Source organism: Symphalangus syndactylus, chromosome X (assembly GCF_028878055.3).
Source record: "Symphalangus syndactylus isolate Jambi chromosome X, NHGRI_mSymSyn1-v2.1_pri, whole genome shotgun sequence".
In the NCBI taxonomy this organism is placed as follows: Eukaryota; Metazoa; Chordata; class Mammalia; order Primates; family Hylobatidae; genus Symphalangus; species Symphalangus syndactylus.
This window is the reverse complement of record NC_072447.2, coordinates 29,008,431-29,031,579: the sequence shown is the minus strand read 5'-3', so window position 1 is coordinate 29,031,579 and position 23,149 is coordinate 29,008,431. Positions and strand designations below refer to the sequence as shown.

The 23,149-nt window shown below is 36.0% G+C and overlaps 1 protein-coding gene across 3 annotated transcripts in view; it reads right to left on the bottom strand.

The window, feature by feature from the left end:
- Nucleotides 1-23,149, bottom strand: part of MOSPD2 (motile sperm domain containing 2) — a 48,612-nt gene that overhangs the window by 17,488 nt on the left and 7,975 nt on the right. For all 3 annotated transcript variants that reach the window (XM_055268059.2, XM_055268061.2, XM_055268060.2), the window contains exons 3-7: nt 11,200-11,355; nt 8,692-8,778; nt 6,847-7,001; nt 3,475-3,535; nt 1,101-1,139 (exon numbers count right to left, since the gene is read on the bottom strand). In XM_055268059.2, the coding sequence (XP_055124034.1) occupies nt 1,101-1,139; nt 3,475-3,535; nt 6,847-7,001; nt 8,692-8,778; nt 11,200-11,355 (498 nt within the window). The remainder of the gene's footprint in view (nt 1-1,100; nt 1,140-3,474; nt 3,536-6,846; nt 7,002-8,691; nt 8,779-11,199; nt 11,356-23,149) is intronic.

The window sequence follows — 23,149 nt, the reverse complement described above, 5'->3', positions numbered from 1 at the left end:
AATTTGTGAAGGATTCATGTTGATTCTTCTTTAAATATTTCACATAACTTACCAGTGAAGCCATCTGGGCCTGGGCTTTTCTTCGTGGGAAGTTTTTTTTGATTACTAATTCAACTTCCTTTTTTATATTTCTATTCTGATTCTTCTTGAATTAGTTTCAGTAGTTTGTGTCTTTCTAAGAATTTGTTCACTTCATGTAGGTTATCTAATTTCTTTGCATATAATTATTCACAGTATCTCCCTATAGTCCTTTTTATTTCTTTAAGGTCAATAGTAATGTCCCTTCTTTCATTACAGATTTTAATACTTTGAGTCTTTCCTTTTCTTCTTTATTAGCTAAAGGTTTGTCAATTGTGTTGCATTTTTCAAAGAACCAAATTTTGGATTTGTTGATTTTCTCTATTGCTTTCTATGTAACAACTGACTTTTGCAAACACAAATGAGAATGTACATTCTGAAAATAACATTCAATTTACAGTAATTTTAAAGTTGGTCAAGACAGTTTATCAATCAATGGCTTTTTCAAAAAAATTTTACCAAAAAATATATCATGACTGTCAAAAGGGTCATGTCACTACAGTGATTTGGGGTGAGTTTCAGACTGATTCCATCTTCTTTCTCAACACCTGAAGCCCATGAGAAAACCTAGACAAGGCCTGTGTTCTGTGACATACCTTATCTGTGCATGACAAATTGAGGCTTCTGACTAGAGTATTACCTTAATGGTTGAATATTTGAGGCTGTTGTTAATTTTTTTTTTTAAGAGATGGGTATCATTATGTTGCCCAGGCTGGCCTCAAACTCATGGGCTCAAGTGATCCTCCTGCCTCAGCCTCCTGAGTAGCTAGGACTATAGCAGTGCAACACCATGCCTGGCAAGGCTGTTTTTGAAGAAGACTAATGGGTGCCCCCAGATCCTGGGTATAAAATTTTAGCCCTGTTTGCTTAGGAATAGCCTTTGAGTGTTCTAGCTCCAGTCTCTTAAGAGTGCATGCAAAGGACAATATCAACATTATTTTAAACAATTGTAGAAATATGGCTAAATTGGCAAAGTAAAGGAAATTAGACATTTTGTTTTAAGAAAGTATAAATATACTCACCATTCATTAACCAAGGCATATCAAAGATCACTATTTTTGCTGAAAGATGAAAAAAAATTCATTGAATGTGAATCAGTACCTCTATAATAATATCACTCACACTGGCCTAGAAAAAAACTGGTCATCTAAATTTAAGTAAAAACTGAGCTTGTTGTCTGAGCTCTAATTCAGTGAAGTGTATAGTATCATGAATAGTATTCCATGTGGTGCTGGAACTGAACTAGCATGTCACAATGGTGAGGTGCCAGCCCAGGAGGAAGACTTGTGAGAAATCAATAGTGCACTGTCACTGTCCTCTGGTAAACAGCCTATTCTTTTGTCACTCACTGCTTTTGTTGTTTGCAGGGAGGTACAAAAGAAAACAGTTAAGTGGATAAATGGAGTCTTTGGATGTGGCATGTCAAAGTAGTGCTGAGGCCACTGAACTTTAAAATCATTTCCAGGTCTAATTTATGGTTTCAATTATAATTTTCTAGAGATTCTATTGTTAAACCAGTCTCACAGTTGCCCCCTCCCCTTTTAATACATCACTACGTTTTCAGAAACAAAAATTATTTCTACTTTATATCATGAGCTCCAGGAAGCTAATAATTCCAAAGTATACATAAGTATTATTTACACACTGAGTTGAAGATACTAAACAGCCCTATTAACAACTGAGACAACTGTGAGAAAGAACCAGAAACCGCAAAGAAGATTTTTGAGATTCAATTCATTCCTCTATTCCAGAGGAATCAAAATGTAATTTCACTCTTCTCTGAGCAGAGAACCTCTTAGAGTTGTTGCATTAATGTAGGACAAGTAAAGTACATATAAGGAAAAAGCCATCTGTAAAGAGGCACCCCGGTGCTTAATACCTCAGTCTTCATCTGGGATATGCTTAAAATAATGTGGACTCAAGATTTTAAGATATAATGGTTATTCTTCATGACAGATTTTGAAGTATAATCAATTAAGATTCCACGAAATTCAATGTCTGCAAAACTATATTATGTAGGTAGAATATATATATATGTGTGTGTGTGTGTGTATATATATATATATAAAATCTCTAGTTAAGATGAATAGTATTACAATTCATCTTTATATAGATCTATTAACTTTTAAATAGTTCTCTCAAAAGAATCTCAGATTATTTTACAAAGTAATAATAATATTTATACTATTGATAAGTGGCTCTTCACAAACTCCTTTAGATATTTCAATGATCAAGTGGATATTTTTTCATTTTGTCCATAAGAGCAACAAACTAAAACTATGGGGTAGTGATTCCCTACTGACCAATGACTGGCACTGCTCAGGAGGCCTTAGGAATCAGGGTACATGCCAGATACAGGAAACATCCATAAGGAACTGAAGATAGTACAGGTTCCCCAAACTGGACTCTATTGATCATTCTTTTTACGTAAAAATATTCATGAATACTCTCTCTGAAAAGATAAGAGTATAGAGCTAGGGGTGGCACTGACTCTTGATATCCATTATGCTTTTTGTCTATTCCTCACTTCACATTAACAATAAAATTAATATGCCAAATTAAGATAATTTAGGGATTTTATGCTAAAGTCACCTGAGTCACGAGTCCCAAAAGACCCAATTTGCTGTTTTCTAGGAGTACGCTCAGGCAGATCTGTAAATTCCCATTTTCTGAAGTCCCTGTTGCCTCTCTTCTGTCTTTTCTCTTTTAAACCATTGGGGTTAAATATACTTGACTGTTTATGTGAGTTGGCATCTCGGCTATCCTAAGGGGAACCCATCATACAAATTCAACAAGTAAAAAATGGGACTATATAAGGTTTAGGAGTTCTTCATTCAGGTAATTAATGGAATAGTCACAATGAAAAACAAACAAACTCCAAATGCCAGATTCAAATGTAGTAACTTCTAGTCAAGTATTTTCTTAATGACAATTTTTAAGTAGCAGTTGGTAACAGTGTAATTAATATATCAATATTGCTTATCATACAGTGTACTTTATCAATACTACTTATCTGTTCTTGTATGCAAGAAGTTTTATATAATAAATACTATTTGAAATGAATTTCTAAATTGAAATATTAGTAAAAATGAGATAATTTTGGAATAAATGTATGCTTTTATGTACCTATGTGTATGAGTGGGTGTGTGTGTTATAGGATGCCATATATATGGTTTAGAACTTAAACTCTTAAAATTAACTGTGAAGGAAAATGAATACTTATGAAAAACTTTCCTCTGTATGTGTTAGAATAATGTCTATGAACATATTTAAAATTCTTCATCAGAAAACAAAGTTTCAGGTATGAAAGTCTATAATAACATAAGGCTCTGCAATTCTCAGACATTGTCTACAGTTTCAATATGTTATATTTTTATAAAGGAGTAAGTTACTTACAGAGGTATTTAGGGTAATAAACCTTAAAGCAGTTGATGATGAAGCGTACAAAGTCCATGTCCTAAAACAAAGATTAAATATTTAAGACTGTCCACATTAGAGAACTTAAAATTGCACATTTCTAAATGTGATAAATTATTAAATACAAATGAGACAATTATTAAATTCTTTAAAAAGTAAGCTCATATGTAAGTATCTATATTCTCAAGGATTAAGGTTTTAGGTCATTAAGCTATTTATAATAATCAGCCCTAAAACTGACTCGAAGAAGCCAGATGCTTAGTGCTGTTTTAAAATTATTCACATTACCTCAAACTAGTTACATACTTCAGACTACTAAGGCAACAGGGCATAAAATGGATCTAAAAGCAATCTCCATAGAGAAATTCTAAAAATCTGTTGAATAACTGAAGAATTATTGAAACAAGTATACAGTTTATAATCAGACTACTTGGGATAATAATACACATGTATGTAAACTCTCATATATTTGCTTTTTAATCCTAATTTTTACACGCATAATAGTGTCAATAAAATATATTTTATCAAACTTTTTTTAACACAATACTTAATCTAATCACATTGGCCTGCTGTATCTACTCCATTTCTGGCTTTTTTCATTTTATTTAGAGACCTAGAATTAGTTTTTTAGTTTATATTCCAGTGTTGTTCACTGATTCTGATTTCTGGGAGACTACAAACATAGCTATCTGGTTGGTTCTACTGCTTTGAGCATAGCAACAGGAAATTAGGTCATTAAGGTTATTATTTCCATGGGTCATTTCACTCCATGGCCACACACTGATTCACTAATTCTGACTGGCCATCTTATAAAGACTGTGGGATGAAAGATACAACCAAGCAAACTGAAATCCATCACAATTACTGGAAAGGTGGGTTTTCCTAGAGTTAAGTGTCTATAAATTCATCGCTGGAATGTTAGTTGCAGCATCTTTAATTGCAGTAAACTAAAAGTAAGTGTCCTTAACTATCTTAAGTATTTGTTATGGGCATATATATAATAATACCTTTGTGTGTGTGTGTGTGTGTGTGTGTGTGTGTGTGTATATATATATATATAAAATACCTTTGTGTGTATATATATATATATATATATATATATAATACATTTGTAACTAATCATTATAGCCACTGTGCATGGAGTTTTCATAATTTGGTAGTTAAGTAACAGTCAAAGAAAATAGCTGAAAAGAACAAATTATATAAAAATTTGGTTACCTAGTTTATAATTTATGGCCTCCAGAGACTTTGTCTAAATAGTCTTGGTATAACATTCTTGTTTCTATCATTTATTTAATTGAATATCATTCTTCGTAAAATCGTGAGTTACTGCTAATTCAAGTGGATATGATATCACTGGTAATATTCTATTAATGGGGACTACAAGAAATAGCTCCATCAACCCTATTGCTCAGCATTCTATAAGGATGTTTTCGAGGCTGTTATTCATTATCTTGTAAAACGTCCTTTTGAGGACCCATGAAAGACTTTCTAGTTCAAGTATTAGGAATGGATATACTTCTAAGACACTGGTTGTGAAGGATAGCCGCTGAATAATTTTAAATGACTGCATTTCTTTCAGGCAGGCAGCTGAAAGCTTAGAGCCAAACTGGTGTCCCAACTCTAACAAATGATTTTCCTATTTTTTGCCTTGAAATTCTGTAGACATCTTTATAAGTTCACTTAAATTCTTTGTGAATCATGAAAGGGTCATTTATGAAAATAAATTATTCAGTAAGATTCAAGTATTTTAAAACAATGACTTAAATAGTTAGTAGTGGAAATACACCTTATTTACAAATTAAAGATGGTGAGATATAAGTAGCTTGAAAAAATAAAACAGTTCAAGTCAATTCTCTGTCCTTATACTTGGCAATAAAAATACTAACATTTATTCTTCATGATTCTGGGTTAATAATTAGGAAACTATCATATCCAAAGGATAAAAGAATCATGATTTATTTTTATGGAATATTTACTTATCTAGGCAAATTGATTTTGATTTTGGATATAAAATAATTTACTCTCTCTAATTTAAAACCACTGACATGGAAACTAGGTTGGAAAACTCCAGGGCATTGGATCCTTGAAAAATAAAAAGAGAAATAGAAACATGAAAAAAAATTTGTGGTCCTACCACCGCAAGAAAGCTCTTGTTAGCAGTTCTCTCTAGCCTGTTTTGTGTTTGTTACATCTACAGTTTCCTTTGTTGCGCTCTGTATCACCATGGTGTAGTATACATACATATTATAGTATGTATAATCATACAGCTTTTTTCATCTCAGAAAAAAGTGTTCTCTCCAATATTACTATAAATTCCTTAAAAACACCATTTTACATAGCTATATGTACACTCCATCAACTAGATATACCATAATTTGCCATTTCATCATGTTGAACATTTATTTTTTTTTCTAATTTTTCATTACTTTAAATGACACTGAGAAAATATTTTGATGTATGATGCTTTTTCTGTACTCAGGATTATTTCTTTAGAATAGATTTCCAGAAGTTGGTTACCAGGCAAATAATATAAATACAAACACTTTAAGGTTCTTAACATAATTTGCCAAATGGAATTCCTAAAAGATTTCAACACTGCCCTGAGCACGTTTGTGAATACCACATTACTGCTATCAGAATCAGCCACAGATTAAATATAAGAGACAGTAGTTAGAATAAATGTGCCAAGTGATCTCAATTGCTGCTGAAGGGTTTGTAGGTATCACTAAGGTCACAAGGACCCAAATTAAAGACAGGTAGGTTTTACTTATTTTTCAAGCTTGGCAAAATCACCTGAAGAAAACTGGTTTCCAAAGCTAACCAAATCAAACAGATAGAAAACAAATCCAAACAAGCAAACAAAAACACTCAATAAAATCACAAAGTGTTATATGTGCAAAACTCATGTGAACATCTTGCAACTGTAAAACATGGTATGAATATAACAAATTCGAGATGGTATATTACCTTACTTGATATTTCCTGAATATATTACTATGTGGCACACACCGGGGCAGGTGCTATAGGATATTAGCTTTGATATCAAAGTTCACAGTTATCACATCGATTCATACCTTGCCAGCCTCGACATGCTACCTCTCCATCCTGTGTCTCAGACAAGGAACATTTCTAGGAAATCGACAGTTTCAACGCCAAATACAGAAACAAATTTAATTCTCTGCAAACCCTATTCCATGTTTGACTACACCACACTGCAAGGCGAAAAAATAAATCCCTAATATAAGTTACTTAGCTCAATTTTACAGCAATATGTGGTTGGCAGCAAGGACAGGAGAAAGGGAGGACGCCATGATAAACATTGATTTGGAATGAATGAAAAATGCTTACAATGCTATTTATTCCAGTTTCTGACAGGTCAAACATCACTGTTACAGGTTTCCCATTTTCCCTCTTAGCATAACGTTCCAACCAGAATGCTATGAGCTTCTTTTTGTCCAATATGGTTTTCTGGTCTTTTACATGATACTTCACCCTGATCCAGACTTTAAGCAGAAGATAAAAATAAGAACAAGACTTATGGCATTATAATATCATTATACATATATATTGCCTTTCCCTTGACATTTTTCATTTACAATTCGTTTTATTTCTTAGATCAAAAACATCTCTTTCTAATTTTCAATGAGAAACAGTTGCACTTGGGAGCCTTAAATTAAAGAGTAGCAGAGAGACAGACTGTTTCCCTTAGGAAATAAACAAATTTCACTTGTAAGAGGGAAAAGAAAATACAGGTGAACAAACACTATTTGATAATAATCTAAATGTGCTCTGCATTTTGCTTAACAAAAAAGAAAGTCATTGCTTTTGTCGAGCACTGGAAAAAATGTTCCATCTAGAGGAAAGATACTGACACAGGGCGATGGAGGCATGAGCCAGTGCTGTGCATGTGTGTGGAGCAAGGTAAACTGTTCAGGTGGTGGTAGCCAAGATGAAATGTGATGAGTGGTGAGAGGAGAAGCTAAATAAGAAAGAACTGGACTTGAAGGACTGTGAATGAAACTCTAGGGCACTTTGATTTTCCTATGTTAGAACACCTTTCAGGCAATAGCACAGAGGGCAGAGTGGAGGAGGCAGAGAAGGAAACCCACCAGGTTATGACCTGGGAAGGGACTGGGGCAAAGGTGTAGTAGTTAGAAACTGAATTGAGGAAGTAGCTGGTGAGGATGGAAAAAAGGCCAAATTGAAGCTATATTAGAGGAAGAGCCAATGAGTGGGCCTGAGGTGGGCAATACAGAAAGTGAGCAAGTGGACGGGCATGGATGTTCAGTAGTGTGTTGTGCTAAAGGCTGCTGACAGTCAGGTGGGGGCAGTCAGTGGGTAGCTAGGTATGTGCATGTGGCCTGGGGATAGTGTGGGGTCAATACTGTGCCGGGGGAGGCAGCTAAAGCTGCCAAGATGCTCGTGATTGATCACCCAAGGAGACTGTCTCAGCTGTAAAGTAAAAGAAGCAAGAAAGCAGTAAAGCCTGGGAAACACCTTTAAGGGACAGGTGGAAGAAGAAAAATGAGAAAAAAAGGTTGAAAAGGAGGAGGTGGCAGTAAGAGGAAAATGCAAAAAGACTACTGCTGAAACAGAGACGGACCACATGCTATGGAGGAGTGAAGATGAGTGCAGGACATCTGTTCAGTATGGGGCTTGAACATGCCTGCCAAGTTGCATCCCTGGTATAAAACCAGGCTGGATTTGGGGCAAGTGGGAGAGAGGTATAACAGGGGAGTCATTGGAACAAAAGAGATGATTGTTACTGTTCCTTTCATTATAATACACATTTCAGAAAAAGCTAGAGTGAGATTATGGGAGACTCGAAAAGGAAAAGGCCTATTTAGCAACCATTAGCGACTGTCAAAAAAATTCTCCACAAAAATACTAAGATGAGTTTTAATATCACAGTCAGATTAGAAAGAAGATAATGACTCTGAATTAAATAACTTTCTTTATGCTGTAGGATGCAGCATTTATTTTTTGCCTTTATTGCCTACTTTATTATAATGCAAACAGTATGCACAGCTACTAAGTATCTAACACTGTAAAAATGGTCTTGCCAATCCCTCATTGCAGAAGACTTGAGGAGTGCTACAGATGGAGAAATTTCTGCCAATTCTTAACTCAGTTGACATAGATATCTCAATCTCAAAATCTTGAAAAGCCAGAACATAAATTAAATATACTTACACAATTTGTTACCTTCTTTGTCATAACCATGGAGATAAATAACACCAATTTCCAATAACCATCTGGGAATGGAGGATTCATTAAGGTCTAAAAAGTGGTAAGCTTTGATCAGTAGTTGTAATTTAGGGGTTTAAAAATAAAACTCATAATGTAAAGATAATGTTATGTAGTAGTTCTGATCTTTAAAAATGATATAATGTACCCAAACATTCAAAAAGAAAATCTCTGGCAATATAAAGTGGTGTTTCCTACCAAGCAAACAAACTAAATAATGACACAGGTGACCAAAATGGACAAACTCCATTTCCCTTGACAGGTCATTATTTATGTGGATACATTTCCACATTTTGATTATTTCACATAATGACTTGCAAACAAATATCACTATCAGAGTTTCAAGAGAACATTCTAGTAAATATCCACATTGCAGCCTCAGAATTAGTAGAAAAAAATCACTTCGATTTCTTTAGTAAAATGGTATTTTTCTATTAGGTTTGTGCAAAAGTAACTGTGGTATTTGCAATTAAACATAATGGCAAACGCTGCAATTACTTTTGCACCAATCTAATACGAAGTTTGCTATCTAGTAGACTTTAATGCATTTAGAAACCTTTAGGAAAGTGGAAAATACTTCAAGAAAAATGGCCAGGCATGGTGACTCATGTGATCCCAGCACTTTGGGAGGCCAACATGGGAGTATCATTTGAGGCCAGGAGTTCAAGACCAGCCTGGGCAACACAGTGAGACAACCTCTCTACAAAGATAAAAATATAAAAATTAGGCTGGGTGCGGTGGCTCACGCCTGTAATCCCAGCACTTTGGGAGGCCGAGGAGGGCAGATCACAAGGTCAGGAGATCGAGACCATCCTGGCTAACACGGTGAAACCCTGTCTCTGCTAAAAATACAAAAAATTAGCCAGGCTTGGTGGTGGGCGCCTGTAGTCCTAGCTACTTGGGAGGCTGAGGCAGGAGAATGGCGTGAACTCAGAAGATGGAGCTTGTAGTGAGCCGAGATGACACCATGCACTCCAGCCTGGGTGACAGAGCGAGACTCCGTCTAAAAAAAAAAAAAAAAAATCAATCAATAAATAAAAATTAGCCAGGCATGGTGGCACATGCCTGTCGTCCCAGCTACTCAGGAGGCTGAGGTGGGAGGCTCACCTAGGCCAGGCATTGAAGGCTGCAGTGAGCTATGATCACAACACTGCATTCCAGCCTGGGTGACAGAGCAAGACCCTGCCTCAAAATAAAATAAAGAAAAAAAGAAAAGAGAAGACAAGAAAAGAAAACAAAAAATGTGAGAACTTGAACTTCAGCAGGAGGAACAAAGTGCCCCTCCAGTTTTTGGGGAGGCTAAGGACCAACATAGCAAGGCAGCAAATGCCAATGCTTTTGTTTCATTCACCAGCAGTACCTTAAGACCTTTCAAAGATTTATCTTTCCCCAAACCCTTTTACCATATCTCTGCTATTTTTCACCAGAAAATAGCAATTCTGTGTAAGAAAAGAAACATCGTTGAGTTTAAATATTTATTCGGTACTTAAATAGTTTAAAAATATCAGATTTATATTTCTTTCTTTGGTTAATAAATGCTTCACTGTTGAAATTACCTACAGTTGTTAAATTTCCAATCACATTATTTTTTACTAATCCCCTTTTCAGGGATTCCTTCTGCAAGCATGAAGAGTGAGGAGAGTATCTGCTCTGGATTTATTGTTGACTATTTTGTGTTAAGTCTTCAGATTGAAGTTACTTCAGAGGTTATAATCCTCAAGGACAGAAAATTCTGCTTTATGCCTAACTGAAATCAGAAGTTATGCCAGTTTCTTCTTGTTCAATTTTTTGGAGGAGAGAACTAACAGGTCTTCATATACTTGAAGACCATTATAAAACTCCAAGACTTGAAACTCCCATTTTTGGAAAAAAATTCTATCTAGTAGCAGACTTAGAAATTAAGAAGTTAAGGCTGCATGTACCCCAAAATATGTACATCTACTATGTACCCAGAAAAATAAAAACAATATAAAGAGAAGACTGTGATAGGCTTCCTTGGGGATAAGCTTGCATTTTTGGGGTGACTCTCATTCATTTAACAATTCTATATGGTGTACCTATTAACCTATTAGCACAAGGAACTGTGGGGATAGAGAAAGGCATAGGCAACAACTGAGAAAAATGGACAGTATCTCCTTATTTCTAGGCCTAGTAGCAAAGATACTGTCTTGCTATTGCTTAATGGTACTGAATTAAACACAGATTAGGAAACAGCTGGGAATGAAGAATCTGAGTGTGATTCTGCTCTCTGGTGATCTGATTTCCTTATGAATGATCCCACTTAAAAGACTTATAAGCTGTTCCTTTGAAAGTATTACTGGGTCTTTATAAATAATTATATTCTGGTGTTTATGATGACTGCTAGGAATATGTGCAAATACATGATTAGATAAATGTAAAACAATACCATTTATACAGGATATATTACAGTCAAGGTTAAATTGAACAGCTTACCATTGACAGAAATTTCTTTCCTCCACTGAAAACTCTCATCGAGCATCTTCAGTGTTTCATCTACAATATTATGTCTCCAAGATAAGTAACTTTCAACCCAGTTATCATCTTGTTGTAGCCTTTCAACATCACGTGCATCATATTTATCTGACTTATCTAGGGAAAAAACAGTAATAAACATCCAAGTCAGATTAATTCTGCAGTGAAAAATGACCACTAATGGCAAAGGAGAAGAAAGGCTTCGAAGACAAAGTTAAGCTATTTGAGGACAGACTCAGGGATGTAGTTCAGATAAAAGTGCCATTTAAAAGATTGATGGTGCTATTGTTTTGATATGGTTTGCTTGGTTCCCCCAAGTCTCTTGTTGAAATCTGATGCCCAGTGTTGGAGGTGGGGCCTGGTGGGAGGTGTTTGGGTCATGGGGAGGACCCCTCAAGAGTGGTTTGGTGTCATTCTCATGACGACTGAATTCTTGCTGTTAGTTCCTGCACGAACTGATTGTTGAAAAGAGCCTGGCACCTCCTCCTTTCTCTCTTGCCTTTTCTCGCTCACCATGTGATGCCTGCTTTCCTTCATCTTACATCATGAGTGGAATCTTCCTGAGGTCCTGACCAGAAGCAGATACTGACACCATACTTCTTGTATAGCCTGCAGAACCATGGGCCAAATAAACCTCTTTTCTTTATAAATCACTCAGCCTCAGGTATTCCTTTATAGCAACACAAATGGACTAAGACTGATGGAATTTCCAAGTGTGAGGAGAATACAGTTATCTAAAGACTGCAGGTTTAAGTAAGCCACTACAGATGTTAAAAATTACACCAGAGTAAAATATTTGCTACAGCCCTCTCTAAAACTATACACCAACATCTGGGAAGATTAATTATGTTATCTGAACTTGAAATTCTTAAGTCAATGAAAAATGAAGAAATTTCATATGTAAAGAAATAACTAAGCTGTACTTTAAAAAGACATTTGTTTGGCAAGTGTCATTAAAAAAAAAATTAAGTAGGCCAGGTGTGGTGGCTCATGCCTGTAATCCCAACACTTTGGGAGGCTGAGGCGGGCGGATCATCTGAGGTCAGGAATTTGAGACCAGCCTGGGCAACATGCAGAAACCCCGTCTCTACTAAAAATACAAAAATTAGCTGGACATGGTGGCGCACCCTGTAGTCCCAGCTACCCGGGTGGCTGAGGCAAGAGAATCGCTTGAACCTGGGAGGTGGAGGTTACAGTGAGCTGAGATTGTGCCACTGCACTCCAGCCTGGGTGACAGAGTGAGACTCTGTCTAAAAAAATAAATAAATAAAAATTAAATACAAAAATAAAGAGAAAAAAAGAAAAAACAACAACAATAAAAAACAGTAAAAAAAAACTAACTAAGTACCTATGGAAAACTGATCATGTATGCCATATTATGGTATTTACTATTTTCAGACTCTGGCCAACACATTTTCAATAATTTCTTGGAATAATTATTTCTAATAACAATAATTTCTCATCAATTGCTCACACACACACTATATTCCCACTAACTTGCATAGCAGACATTCCTCCTTCCTTGCCCTGCTCTATTATTCTGTAACTGAACTTTCCTTGTCTCTGCACATCCAAATGCTACCATTCTGCAAGTCTCCTTTCAAATGCTCCCTTTTCCATAAAATTTTCCCTGAGTCCAGAAGTATTAGGTTGGTGCAAAAGCAATTACTTTTATGGGACTTGAACTAAGTTTTTCTTCAGGTGCTTACCACTTTTACCTTGAAATAGAGTTACTAGCCCGGAAGACATATTTCCCAAATAGGCAGTAGAGACAGATAGTCTATACATCTAAGCATCCTCCAAAGCAGATTACAGTAGTGCCAATGAAGAGACCTTCCATAAACATCTGTTGATGGAATCTATTCCTTCTCATTTTTTTCTCAGTTAGTCACACCCTCCTAAGGTTCATACAAAAAACAAAACAAAACAAAACAAAGCAAAACAACTTCAGGAAATTCCCTGGCTCCTTCATTTCCTTTTCTTCTACATCTAGTTAGTTGCCAGGTTTTATGGATTCTATCTCTTCTTGATTTGCACTGCCTTATTTCAGGCCCTCAGAGATAATAGCTGAAAGGCCAGGAAAATATAGAATGCATTCAGAGAATTGTCTTCTTTGAGTCTCAAGTTCCTTATCTTTAAGCTGTTTTATATACTCACAATGCTGTGTGAGGATCGGATGAAAAAGCATTTATTTAAAGCACTAATTTTATATATTTAAAGCACTAAATTTAGTGGAAATTTAAAGCACTATAAAATATAAGAAGAGGTCATAAATCATGCATTTGTAAGAGTGTTGCTTTGGATATGGCTTTTAATATCTGGGTTGTATTTATTTCTAATCTATAAAATGAGTGGTTCTGTGATAGGTAATCTTAGAGATTGTTGTTTAGCTCTGCTATTTGAAAATTCATCAGTATTCAAAGCATATTTTTAAAATTTTTTTTCAAATTAAAAGGGTGGCCTATGAAACAGGTGACTAATTCAGCTGGCAACTCAAACATACTTAGCATGCAAAGTGTTTTATGCATACTTCCCGATTTTGTCACACAGAACATTGAAAGGACATGTACTCAAGCGTCAAAACTTAATACAACTTACTGTTTTATCAGGGACATTCTAAAATAAAATTGTCTTTTTTTTTTTTTAAACTAAGAGTGCTGACAATGAGGACTACAATGACAACCTGCCTTGATTTGGGCGAAGCAGCCAGTACTGATTACACACCATTGCTTCTGTGTAATCAGTGCAAATGTAAAGAAAGTGAAAAAGGCAAATGATATCTTAGCATTATTATGAAAATAGTTTTCACCTCACAGCTTTCTGAAAGTCTTGCGCATCCCCTAGGGTCCCCAGATATATTCTAAAAACCAATTACTTAGAACAATATATGGCAAGTGGTAAAAACTCAGTAAATATTAGCCACATTAAGAAGAATAAAACACTATTGTTGTCATTTTTACCACCATTGCTAGTACCATCACTAGGGAATACCATAAACAAATGAATGCCCATTAGTAAGAAATTTAAAGCCCACAGCTCTTTGATAGCTTTCAGCAATGTTGATCTTTGAAATCAGAAATCCCCATTTATATTAAAATGATTTTTATTAATGTTCTTACATATAACATGCTAGTTGTTGACCATTTACCCTTAGACAAATAGAAATGAAATCAGAGTGGGGGAAAGAAAAGAGAAGACAAAGATTTGACAGCTAGGCACACGGGGGTTGGGGGAGAGAGGCAGGAGAAAAGTAGAGGTAGAAGAGGACAGACGACAACGGGATAGAGGAGAGGGTTGAGGGGGAAGAGAGGAGGAGAAACAGATAGAATGAGACACAGAGAAAAGAAAGGTGAGGGAGGTAAAGATAGAAGAGGCAGAGAAAGAAACAGAATAAACTGAGCATTGAAGGTAAGAAAACATTGCCTGGAAGCACAAGGCCAAGGGTGATAAATAATTGTGTTTATATCAACACAATTTGCTGCTTTCACACACAGCCCTCAAACAACTGAGCCCTCAAATGATTAGAAATTTCAGAAAACTAGTCCTTGGGTAAGTTCAGATATGCTATGGTTTGAAGTAAGCCTCTCCTAAATTCAGGTGTTGCCAATGTGACAGGATTAAGAGTAGGGCCTTTAAGAGGTGATTAGGCCATGACGGTTCCTCCCTCATGAATGGCACTGAGGCCCTTACAAAAGAGGCTTCATGTGGCAGCGTCCTCCTCTTGTCCTTCCGCTTGCTGTCACAGGAGGACACAGCAAGAAGGCCCTTACTAGACACCAAGTACTGGCACCTTAATCGGAGACTTCCAGCCTCCAAAACTGAGAAAATAAATTTCTGTTCTTTATAAATTACCCTATTCTGTTTTTATAAATCACTCAGCCTCAGATATTCCTTTATAGCAAGACAAACGGACTAACACTGATGAAATTTCAGGTATTTTGTTACAGCATCACAAAATGGACTAAGACAAGATGTTACAGAAAGATGCTAAAGATGTACACCCAAAAGGTTATCTAAAGATATAAAAACACACATGTGTGCACACAAACACACACACACACCCCTAGGACTTTTTTTGAAAAACTTTACCTATCAGCAATTAAAGTGTAGAGATGAGGGTGAGAAGGTGTATTATTCAGGGTTCTCTAGAGGGACAGAACTAATAGGATAGATATATATATTTACTCGGCTAGTCTGTTTTCATAACGGCTGCTGATAAAGACATACCTGAGACTGGAAAGAAAAAGAGGTTTAATGGACTTACAGTTCCACATGGCTAGGGACGCCTCACAATCATGGCAGAAGGCAAGGAGGAGCAAGTCATGTCTTACATGGATGGTGGCAAGCAAAGAGAGAGGTTGTGCAGGGAAACTCCCATTTTTAAAACCACCAGATCTCGTGAGACTCATTCACTATCATGAGAACAGCGCAGGAAAGACCTGCCCCCATAATTCAATCACCTCCCACCAGTTTCTCCCACAACACATAGGAATTGTGGGAGTTATAATTCAAGATGAGATTTGGGTGGGGAGAGAGCCAAACCATATCAGAAGGGTTCAGTTTTATAAAAAGATGTGTGTGTATGTGTGTGTGTGTATATGTATATATATATTCTCCCAATACTCGTCCTCATACACGAATGATACCTTGTCTCATAATACCAGTGAAAACCACATCAAAAACAACATTAATTCCAAGTGGTAGATTTTTAAGCCTCATCTCTGTATTTCTTTAAAATAGCTAATTTCAGCCAATCCTTCATGAAGAAACCTTCTTAATGAACTATCAGCACCCTATGGTTCATTGGCCCTTTCTACTATTTATCTGTTCTAATATGAATTTTGCTCTGTAAATTGTTCTTCTATTTATACAAGTGTATTACCACCAAATAAATTGTAAAGTCCATAATTTGGCAGAGAAAGAACTAAAGATACATGACAATGGTGATATGTCTCTAGGAACACACAGTATTAAATGTTCCAAGGTAAAGATGACCTGTCTCAGCTTTTCATGTCTCTCCATACACATGCATGTGTGTGTTCTCTCTCACTCACTGTTTCTCTCTCACACACAATTTTTTAAATAAAAAAATTTTTTTAAAAAAATTATGTTGTAAGATAAAGAAACTATAGTTCTTACTTGTAAAATAGCAAACTTTATTATTAACTTTTCTTTTTTTCTCTTGCATTTGTTGGCCAGTGATGTTACCAACAGGTCAGAAACTGTGTTTTAAGGCTAACAATGTGAGAAAATTTCTGACCACATTCAGGATATAGGGTAGAATGATGGAATTGGAAGACCCATGCCACTATGTATAGTGAAGCTAAGCAAGTCACTCTAGGCTTTCTATTCTTCTCTGTAAAATGAAAATGAGGTTTGTCTACCTGCAGTCTCAGACAGATCAAGAACACTGAAAAACTTAAACACTATACAAATGAATTTCCATCAACATACGATAGAATGCTAACTATGAAAAGAAGACTAAATTCAAATTTACCTATTAGTTAACCAGTAAGGAAAATCTTGGAAGTATATTGTTATTACAAATGTGCCTAAATTTCAGATAAAGGTTGAAAAAATATAAAAGTATTCTAATAATGAAAACTAGAGAACAGTTAATGTTCCAAAGCAAGAAACATATAACTCTAGATCATTATAGTAGTTTAAAACATCTTAGGATCTCTTATTTCTCCATGACTCTGAGCATAGATCCACCGAAAGTCCTTCTGGGGCATTAAGAGAGCATTTGTATTGGATGGACTATTTCTATTAGCTGGACTGCGTAAATGTCAGTAATGGGTGTGATCAAGACAAAAGAACAAAATATTCCTTCAAGATTATTCTCTGCTGGTTGGCCACAACCTATTCTGAATCTCCACTTTCTTGTGAAACTGGTGAGACTGAGAGACAGGTAATCTTTTATAATGGGATTAAGCCATTGGTCTATAGCAGTGATTCTTCAACTTCAGCATGTATCAGAATGATTAGGAAGGCTTATTAAAACTGGGATTACTGGGCCCCATCCCTAGACTGTCTAATTCTGGGTGGGATCTGACAATTGGTATTTGTAACCAGTTCCTACATACTGCTGATGCTGCTGGTCAGGGACCACACTTTGAGAACTGTTGTTCTATTGCAGGAGTTGGCAAACTTATTCTGTATAGGCCCAGATGGCAAATATCTAAGACTCTGAGGGCCATATTATATTCTTATTATATTCTCTGTTGCTGATTTCTCTCTCTCTCTCTCTCTCTCTCGTGTGTGTGTGTGTGTTAACAACCCTTTAAAAGGCTTGGCTCAAGGGTCATACAAAAACAGGACTTTGCTGATCTCTGGTCTATTGTAAAAAGGGGAGGTGCTTTCTGCTTTAGTTCTTATCCTTCAAGAGCTGGATTCCTTAGTACACTTGAACAAGCAAAGCTAAACTTTCAAAACTGTTCTCCAGGTCCTCATCAGTCACCAGCCAGTTATCCAGGTTAATTAGATATAACGGACCTTGGTCTATTCCTGTATATTACAGATTCTGCCTCAAGGTCTTGGCATAAGCACACTATCTATAACCATTCACTTGGCTCATTTTGGTCAAACGGGAGAATGTAAAGCCAATTTCATCAAAACTAATAGGATAATAGTAAGAGTCAGTCATTTTGAGAGGAGCTCCTCAAATAGGGGATGACATGAGAGGAGTGGGACTGATGCTGTCTCCTCTACTAAGCTCCATGAGGTCAGGGACTTTGAAAAGTCACACCCTGCTCCCTCCAACTCTGCCCAACACACAGCAAGTACATGCTAAATCTTTATTACTGAATGATTAGCCATGTACAAGTCTATCCCCTAGTAGATCTTGAGTTCATTGAGGACCCAGAACTTCACTAATAAACTGTTTTATTTCCTTCCCTTTTGAAAAGTTAAAAAATTATAGAATAGAAAATAATGTTAACAAATATTTATGTAGCTGTAACCCAAAATTAACAAATATTAAGTTATTTGCTTGTTTTTTTTTTTAATAAAAGGACTAGAATGTCATAGATAAAGCTGAAGTTACCCTTGATCTTCCCATAAAAGCCTTATGTTTCTTTGCTAGATTAGGCAGTTTAGAGGATTTTGTGTTGTCATCATAAGCCTATGGCAAGATTGGCAAACTTTATACCTCATATTTTCCTGCCACATTCATAACTAAGTTATCCTATATAATGTAGAGTTATTGAAATAATAGCAGAAATCATTGTCTTTTTCCTGACTTTATAGGAATTATTCTAAAGTTCCCCAATTAAACATGACATTTGCTGTAGGTTTTTAGAAAATACACTTAACTTTAAGTACTCTGGAATTTCCATTGTGATGTCCTCTTTAACCCATAGGTTATTTAGCAGAACACATTGCTGAGAAGTTGGTAATCCATGGATTATTTAGAGGTGTGTTATTCTAGTTTCCTATCATATGACATGTTTTTAAGTACATGTGACTTCTGATGTAGTTGTTTAATAATGTATGGGCATGGTCTGTATGATGTAGCTTCTTTGGAATTTTCTGAGACCCCTTTTATGACTTAGTATGTGGTGAATGTTTGCAAAAACTCTGAAAGTACAAATATATATTCAAAAAGTATATATTCTCTACTAGTTGGGCAGGAGAGTCTATATGCTCATACACATACACACACATATATATCTCTAATCAATTTGCTTATTGTAGTGTTACAATCTTCTAAATCTTAAATATTTCTTGCCTGCTAGTTCTATTTATGAAAGAGGGTTGTTAAAAACCTTCAACATGTTTGTAGATTTCTTGAGTTCCCCTTATGATTCTGGGTGCTTTTTGCTTTGAGTATTTCAAGGTTATATGGTTAGGTAGTTTTTTATGTTGTTAGTTCCTAGGTGTTATACCCTTTTACAGTTCCTTATATCACAAATAGTATCCCTTTTTATATGTATTAATGTCTTTCACCCTAAGTAACATTTTACCTAAAGTACTGCTGAAACAACATTACTTTCGGTTAATATTTGTTTTGTATATCTTTTTCCATCTATTTTCAACCTTTCTAGGATTAATTTATTTTAGGTTAGTCTCTTTTAGACTGCATGCAGTTAAGATCTTTAAAAATCTAATCTGATATCTAATATGTAGAAATCAGTTTATATTTGTAGTAACTATTGATAAAGTTGGGATTATTTCTGCTGTCTTCCTCTGTGTTTTCTGGTAACCATGATGCTTTTTTTCTCCTTTTCTGCTTCTTCCTGGAGAGGACTTTTCCTCCATTCCCCTTTTCATTCCTCCACTGGTGTGGAAGTCAAACATTTTATTTCTGTCTTTCAATGATTATGCTTATTTTAAGTATTCACACTGAAAACAACAAAATCTGCAGTTAGTATCTCTATCCTCATTCTGAAAGTTCCTTGTAATACTTTACCTCCATTTCTTCTACTCATTATTATTTCTGTTTTTTCTTACTATCCACAGTTAGATTTTTTATTTACTAATTTGCCTACCCATTTCTCTGCTTTTCATTACTTCTTGCATCCCTCTGCTTCCTTTGGTGTACTATTTACTTACTAGTGAAGTAGACGAGTAGTGGTTTCTTTTTTTTTCAGCAATGGTCAATCTTCACATGCCTAAAAAGTTTTACCTTCACTTTTGAATAAATGTTCTAAGTGAGCAGTTATTTCCCTCAGCACTTTCAGAAAATTATTTCACTGTTTCCTGGCAATACTGTTACTGATGAGAAATCAAGTATCAGTCTGATTTTTGTTTCTTTGTGGATAATGTGTCATTTCTCTTTGGGTTGTTAGATTTTCTCTGTCCTCGGTGTTTTTTGGTTTCACTAAAATAAGCGTTGAGATTAATTTCTTTTTCTCTATGATGCTCAGATTTTCTTATTGTTCTTTAATCTGAGGATTTGATATCTTTTATAAATGCTGGGTAACTGTCAATTATTATTTCTTCTAATAGCACTCTTTTTATTCCTTCTGGAAGTTTGATTAAATGAATATTGGGTTTCTCATGCCTTTTATTTTTCCCTACACATTTTTATCTGTTTTCTTCCTCCAATGATCTGGGTATAGAGTAAGTACTTGTAGAAAAACTTTAAAATAGTCTATGAATGTCCTTTGTCAGTTGTGAATATATAGCAGTATAATGGGTAAAGAAAAGCTGCAAATCATGACCCAGCTTGTAAGCACTACTATCTAATATCAAAGAAAATTCTACACATATATGCCAAATCTTTATAGTCACTACAAATTCAGCTTAAACTAGTTTTGATTGAAATGTAGCAAATTTTTGTCCTCCTATTCCTTGCAAAATGGCTGCAGGAAGAAAAAATCCTTTAGGAATTTCTGTGAGCACTACTCAATCTACTAGAGATCTTATCAAACCAAAATTCTTGTTAGAGGGTAAATTTTCAGTAATGAAAAACATTCATATGATAGAGTACTACTATCAAGAGCACACAGTAGATTTGGTAAACAGACCACTCCTCTCATGTAAGCTTTCCAAATGACAATGACTAAAAACAAACTGACATCTTAGAAATGACAGTATTCTAGTAGCAGACTCTTTTTTTTTGAGATGGAGTCTCACTCTGTTGCCCAGGCTGGAGTTCAGTGGCACGATCTCGGCTCACTGCAACCTCTGCCTCCCGGGTTCAAGGAATTCTCTGCCTCAGCCTCCCGGGTAGCTGGGATTACAGGCACCCGCCACCACGACCGGCTAATTTTTGTATTTTTAGTAGAGACGGGGTTTCACCATCTTGGCCAGGCTGGTCTTGAACTTCTGACCTTGTGATCCACCCGCCTTGGCCTCCCAAAGTGCTGGGATTCCAGGCGTGAGCCACCGTGCCCAGCACGTAGTAACAAACTCTTTAGAGCTGCACATTTCCCTAACGATTCAGAATGAGGATATATGAAGAACAGGTATAAACAACTTAAAGAGATGAGTAAAAAAAAAAAAAGAAAAAAAAAGAGTATTCGCCAGGCATTGCAAAAAGTCATTACTGAAAAGAAACATTAAAAAATAAATAGGTTTACCAAATTTGGTCTCCAATGTGAAGTTACAATCTGATATTTTCCAAAGCAGTCTTGATATTTTTAGATATGTAATAAGGACAAAAATTGGTAACTTTTTAAAAAATTAATTTAATTGACAAAAATTATATTTACAGTATACAACATGATGTTTATATATTGTGGAATAGCAAAATCAAGCTAACTGACATGCATTACTTCACATACTTATTTTTGTACTGAGAACACTTAAAATCTACACTCTCAGCAATTTTCAAGTATGCAATACATTGCACTTACTATAGTCTCCATGTTGTACAATGTATCTCTAGAACTTATTCCTCCTGTCTGACTGAAATTTTGTTTCCTTTGACTCATATCTCTTGAATCTCCTGCCTCAACCCTCACCCCTCCAGCCCCTGGTAACTGACATTCTATTCACTACTTGCATGAGTTCAACGTTAAAAATCTAAAACATTAACATTTATGTGAGATCATGTGGTATTTGTCTTTCTGGGCCTGGTTTATTTCACTTATTTCACTTAACATGTCCTCCAAGTTCACCCAAATTGCTACAAATGATCGGCTTTCCTTCTTTTTAAAAGGCTGAATAGTATTCCACTGTATATATATATACCACATTTTCTTTCTTTTTTTTTATTATGCTGCACCCATTAACTCGTCATTTACATTAGGTATATCTCCTAATGCTATCCCTCCCCCCTCCCCCCACCCCACGCCAGGCCCTGGTGTGTGATGTTCCCCACCCTGTGTCCAAGTGTTCTCATTGTTCAATTCCCACCTATGAGTGAGAACATGTGGTGTTTAGTTTTTTGTCCTTGCGATAGTTTACTGAGAATGATGGTTTCCAGCTTCATCCATGTCCCGACAAAGGACATGAACTCATCCTTTTTTATGGTTGCATATATACCACATTTTCTTTATCCATTCATCTGATAACCTCTTAAGATCTTTTCCTCTTATTCTGATGATGACAACTTTAAAAAGGTTGATCTTGAGAATGTTAATGATGGAGCAGAATTTAAGCAAATCCAAGTGTGTCTGTTTATTTATCTATCTTTTAAAGGCTTCCTCACTTGGAAATAACAACTCATTACCTATAAGCACTAATCTCTGATCACTTGCCACATGCTAGCCTAAAAGAGCCAGGTATTGCAGATGCAAAGATGAGTGGAGCCTGAGCTGGTCCCTGAGTGGTTCATAGTCTAGACACGTAGGCAAACTCTCCAGTAGTATAGTTACATTTTAAATGTCATTTTCCTTTCAAGAAAGAGTAATCAATAAGGACAACCCCTGTTATATATGTTCCCTTTACCCTACAGGAGTTTCTTCCATTTACTGCTTATCTTCCTGTCCTTGAAATTCTCCTTTTTTTTGTTATCTACAATAATAAAGTTTCCTGGTTCTCCTACTTCTCTAACCACTTTGTCTCCTTCAGCCTAACAAAATGAAGGCATTCCTCAAAGCTAATTGCTTAATTAAAAAAAAAAAAAGTGGCCAGGCGCGGTGGCTCACGCCTGTAATCCCAGCACTTTGGGAGGCCGAGGTGGGCAGATCACGAGGTCAGGAGATCGAGACCATCCTGGCTGACACGGTGAAACCCCGTCTCTACTAAAAATAGAAAAAATTAGCCGGGAGAGGTGGCGGGCGCCTGTAGTCCCAGCTACGTGGGAGGCTGAGGCAGGAGAATGGCGTGAACCCTGGGGGGCGGAGCCTGCAGTGAGCGGAGATCGCGCCACTGCACTCCAGCCTGGACGACAGCGAGACTCTGTTTCAAAAAAAAAAGGACAAAATAAAGGTATTTTCAAGACCAAGAAAGTTTACTACCAACAGATCCCACCAGGAGAAATCTAAAGGTTATACTTCAGATGAAACAATAATGACCCAGG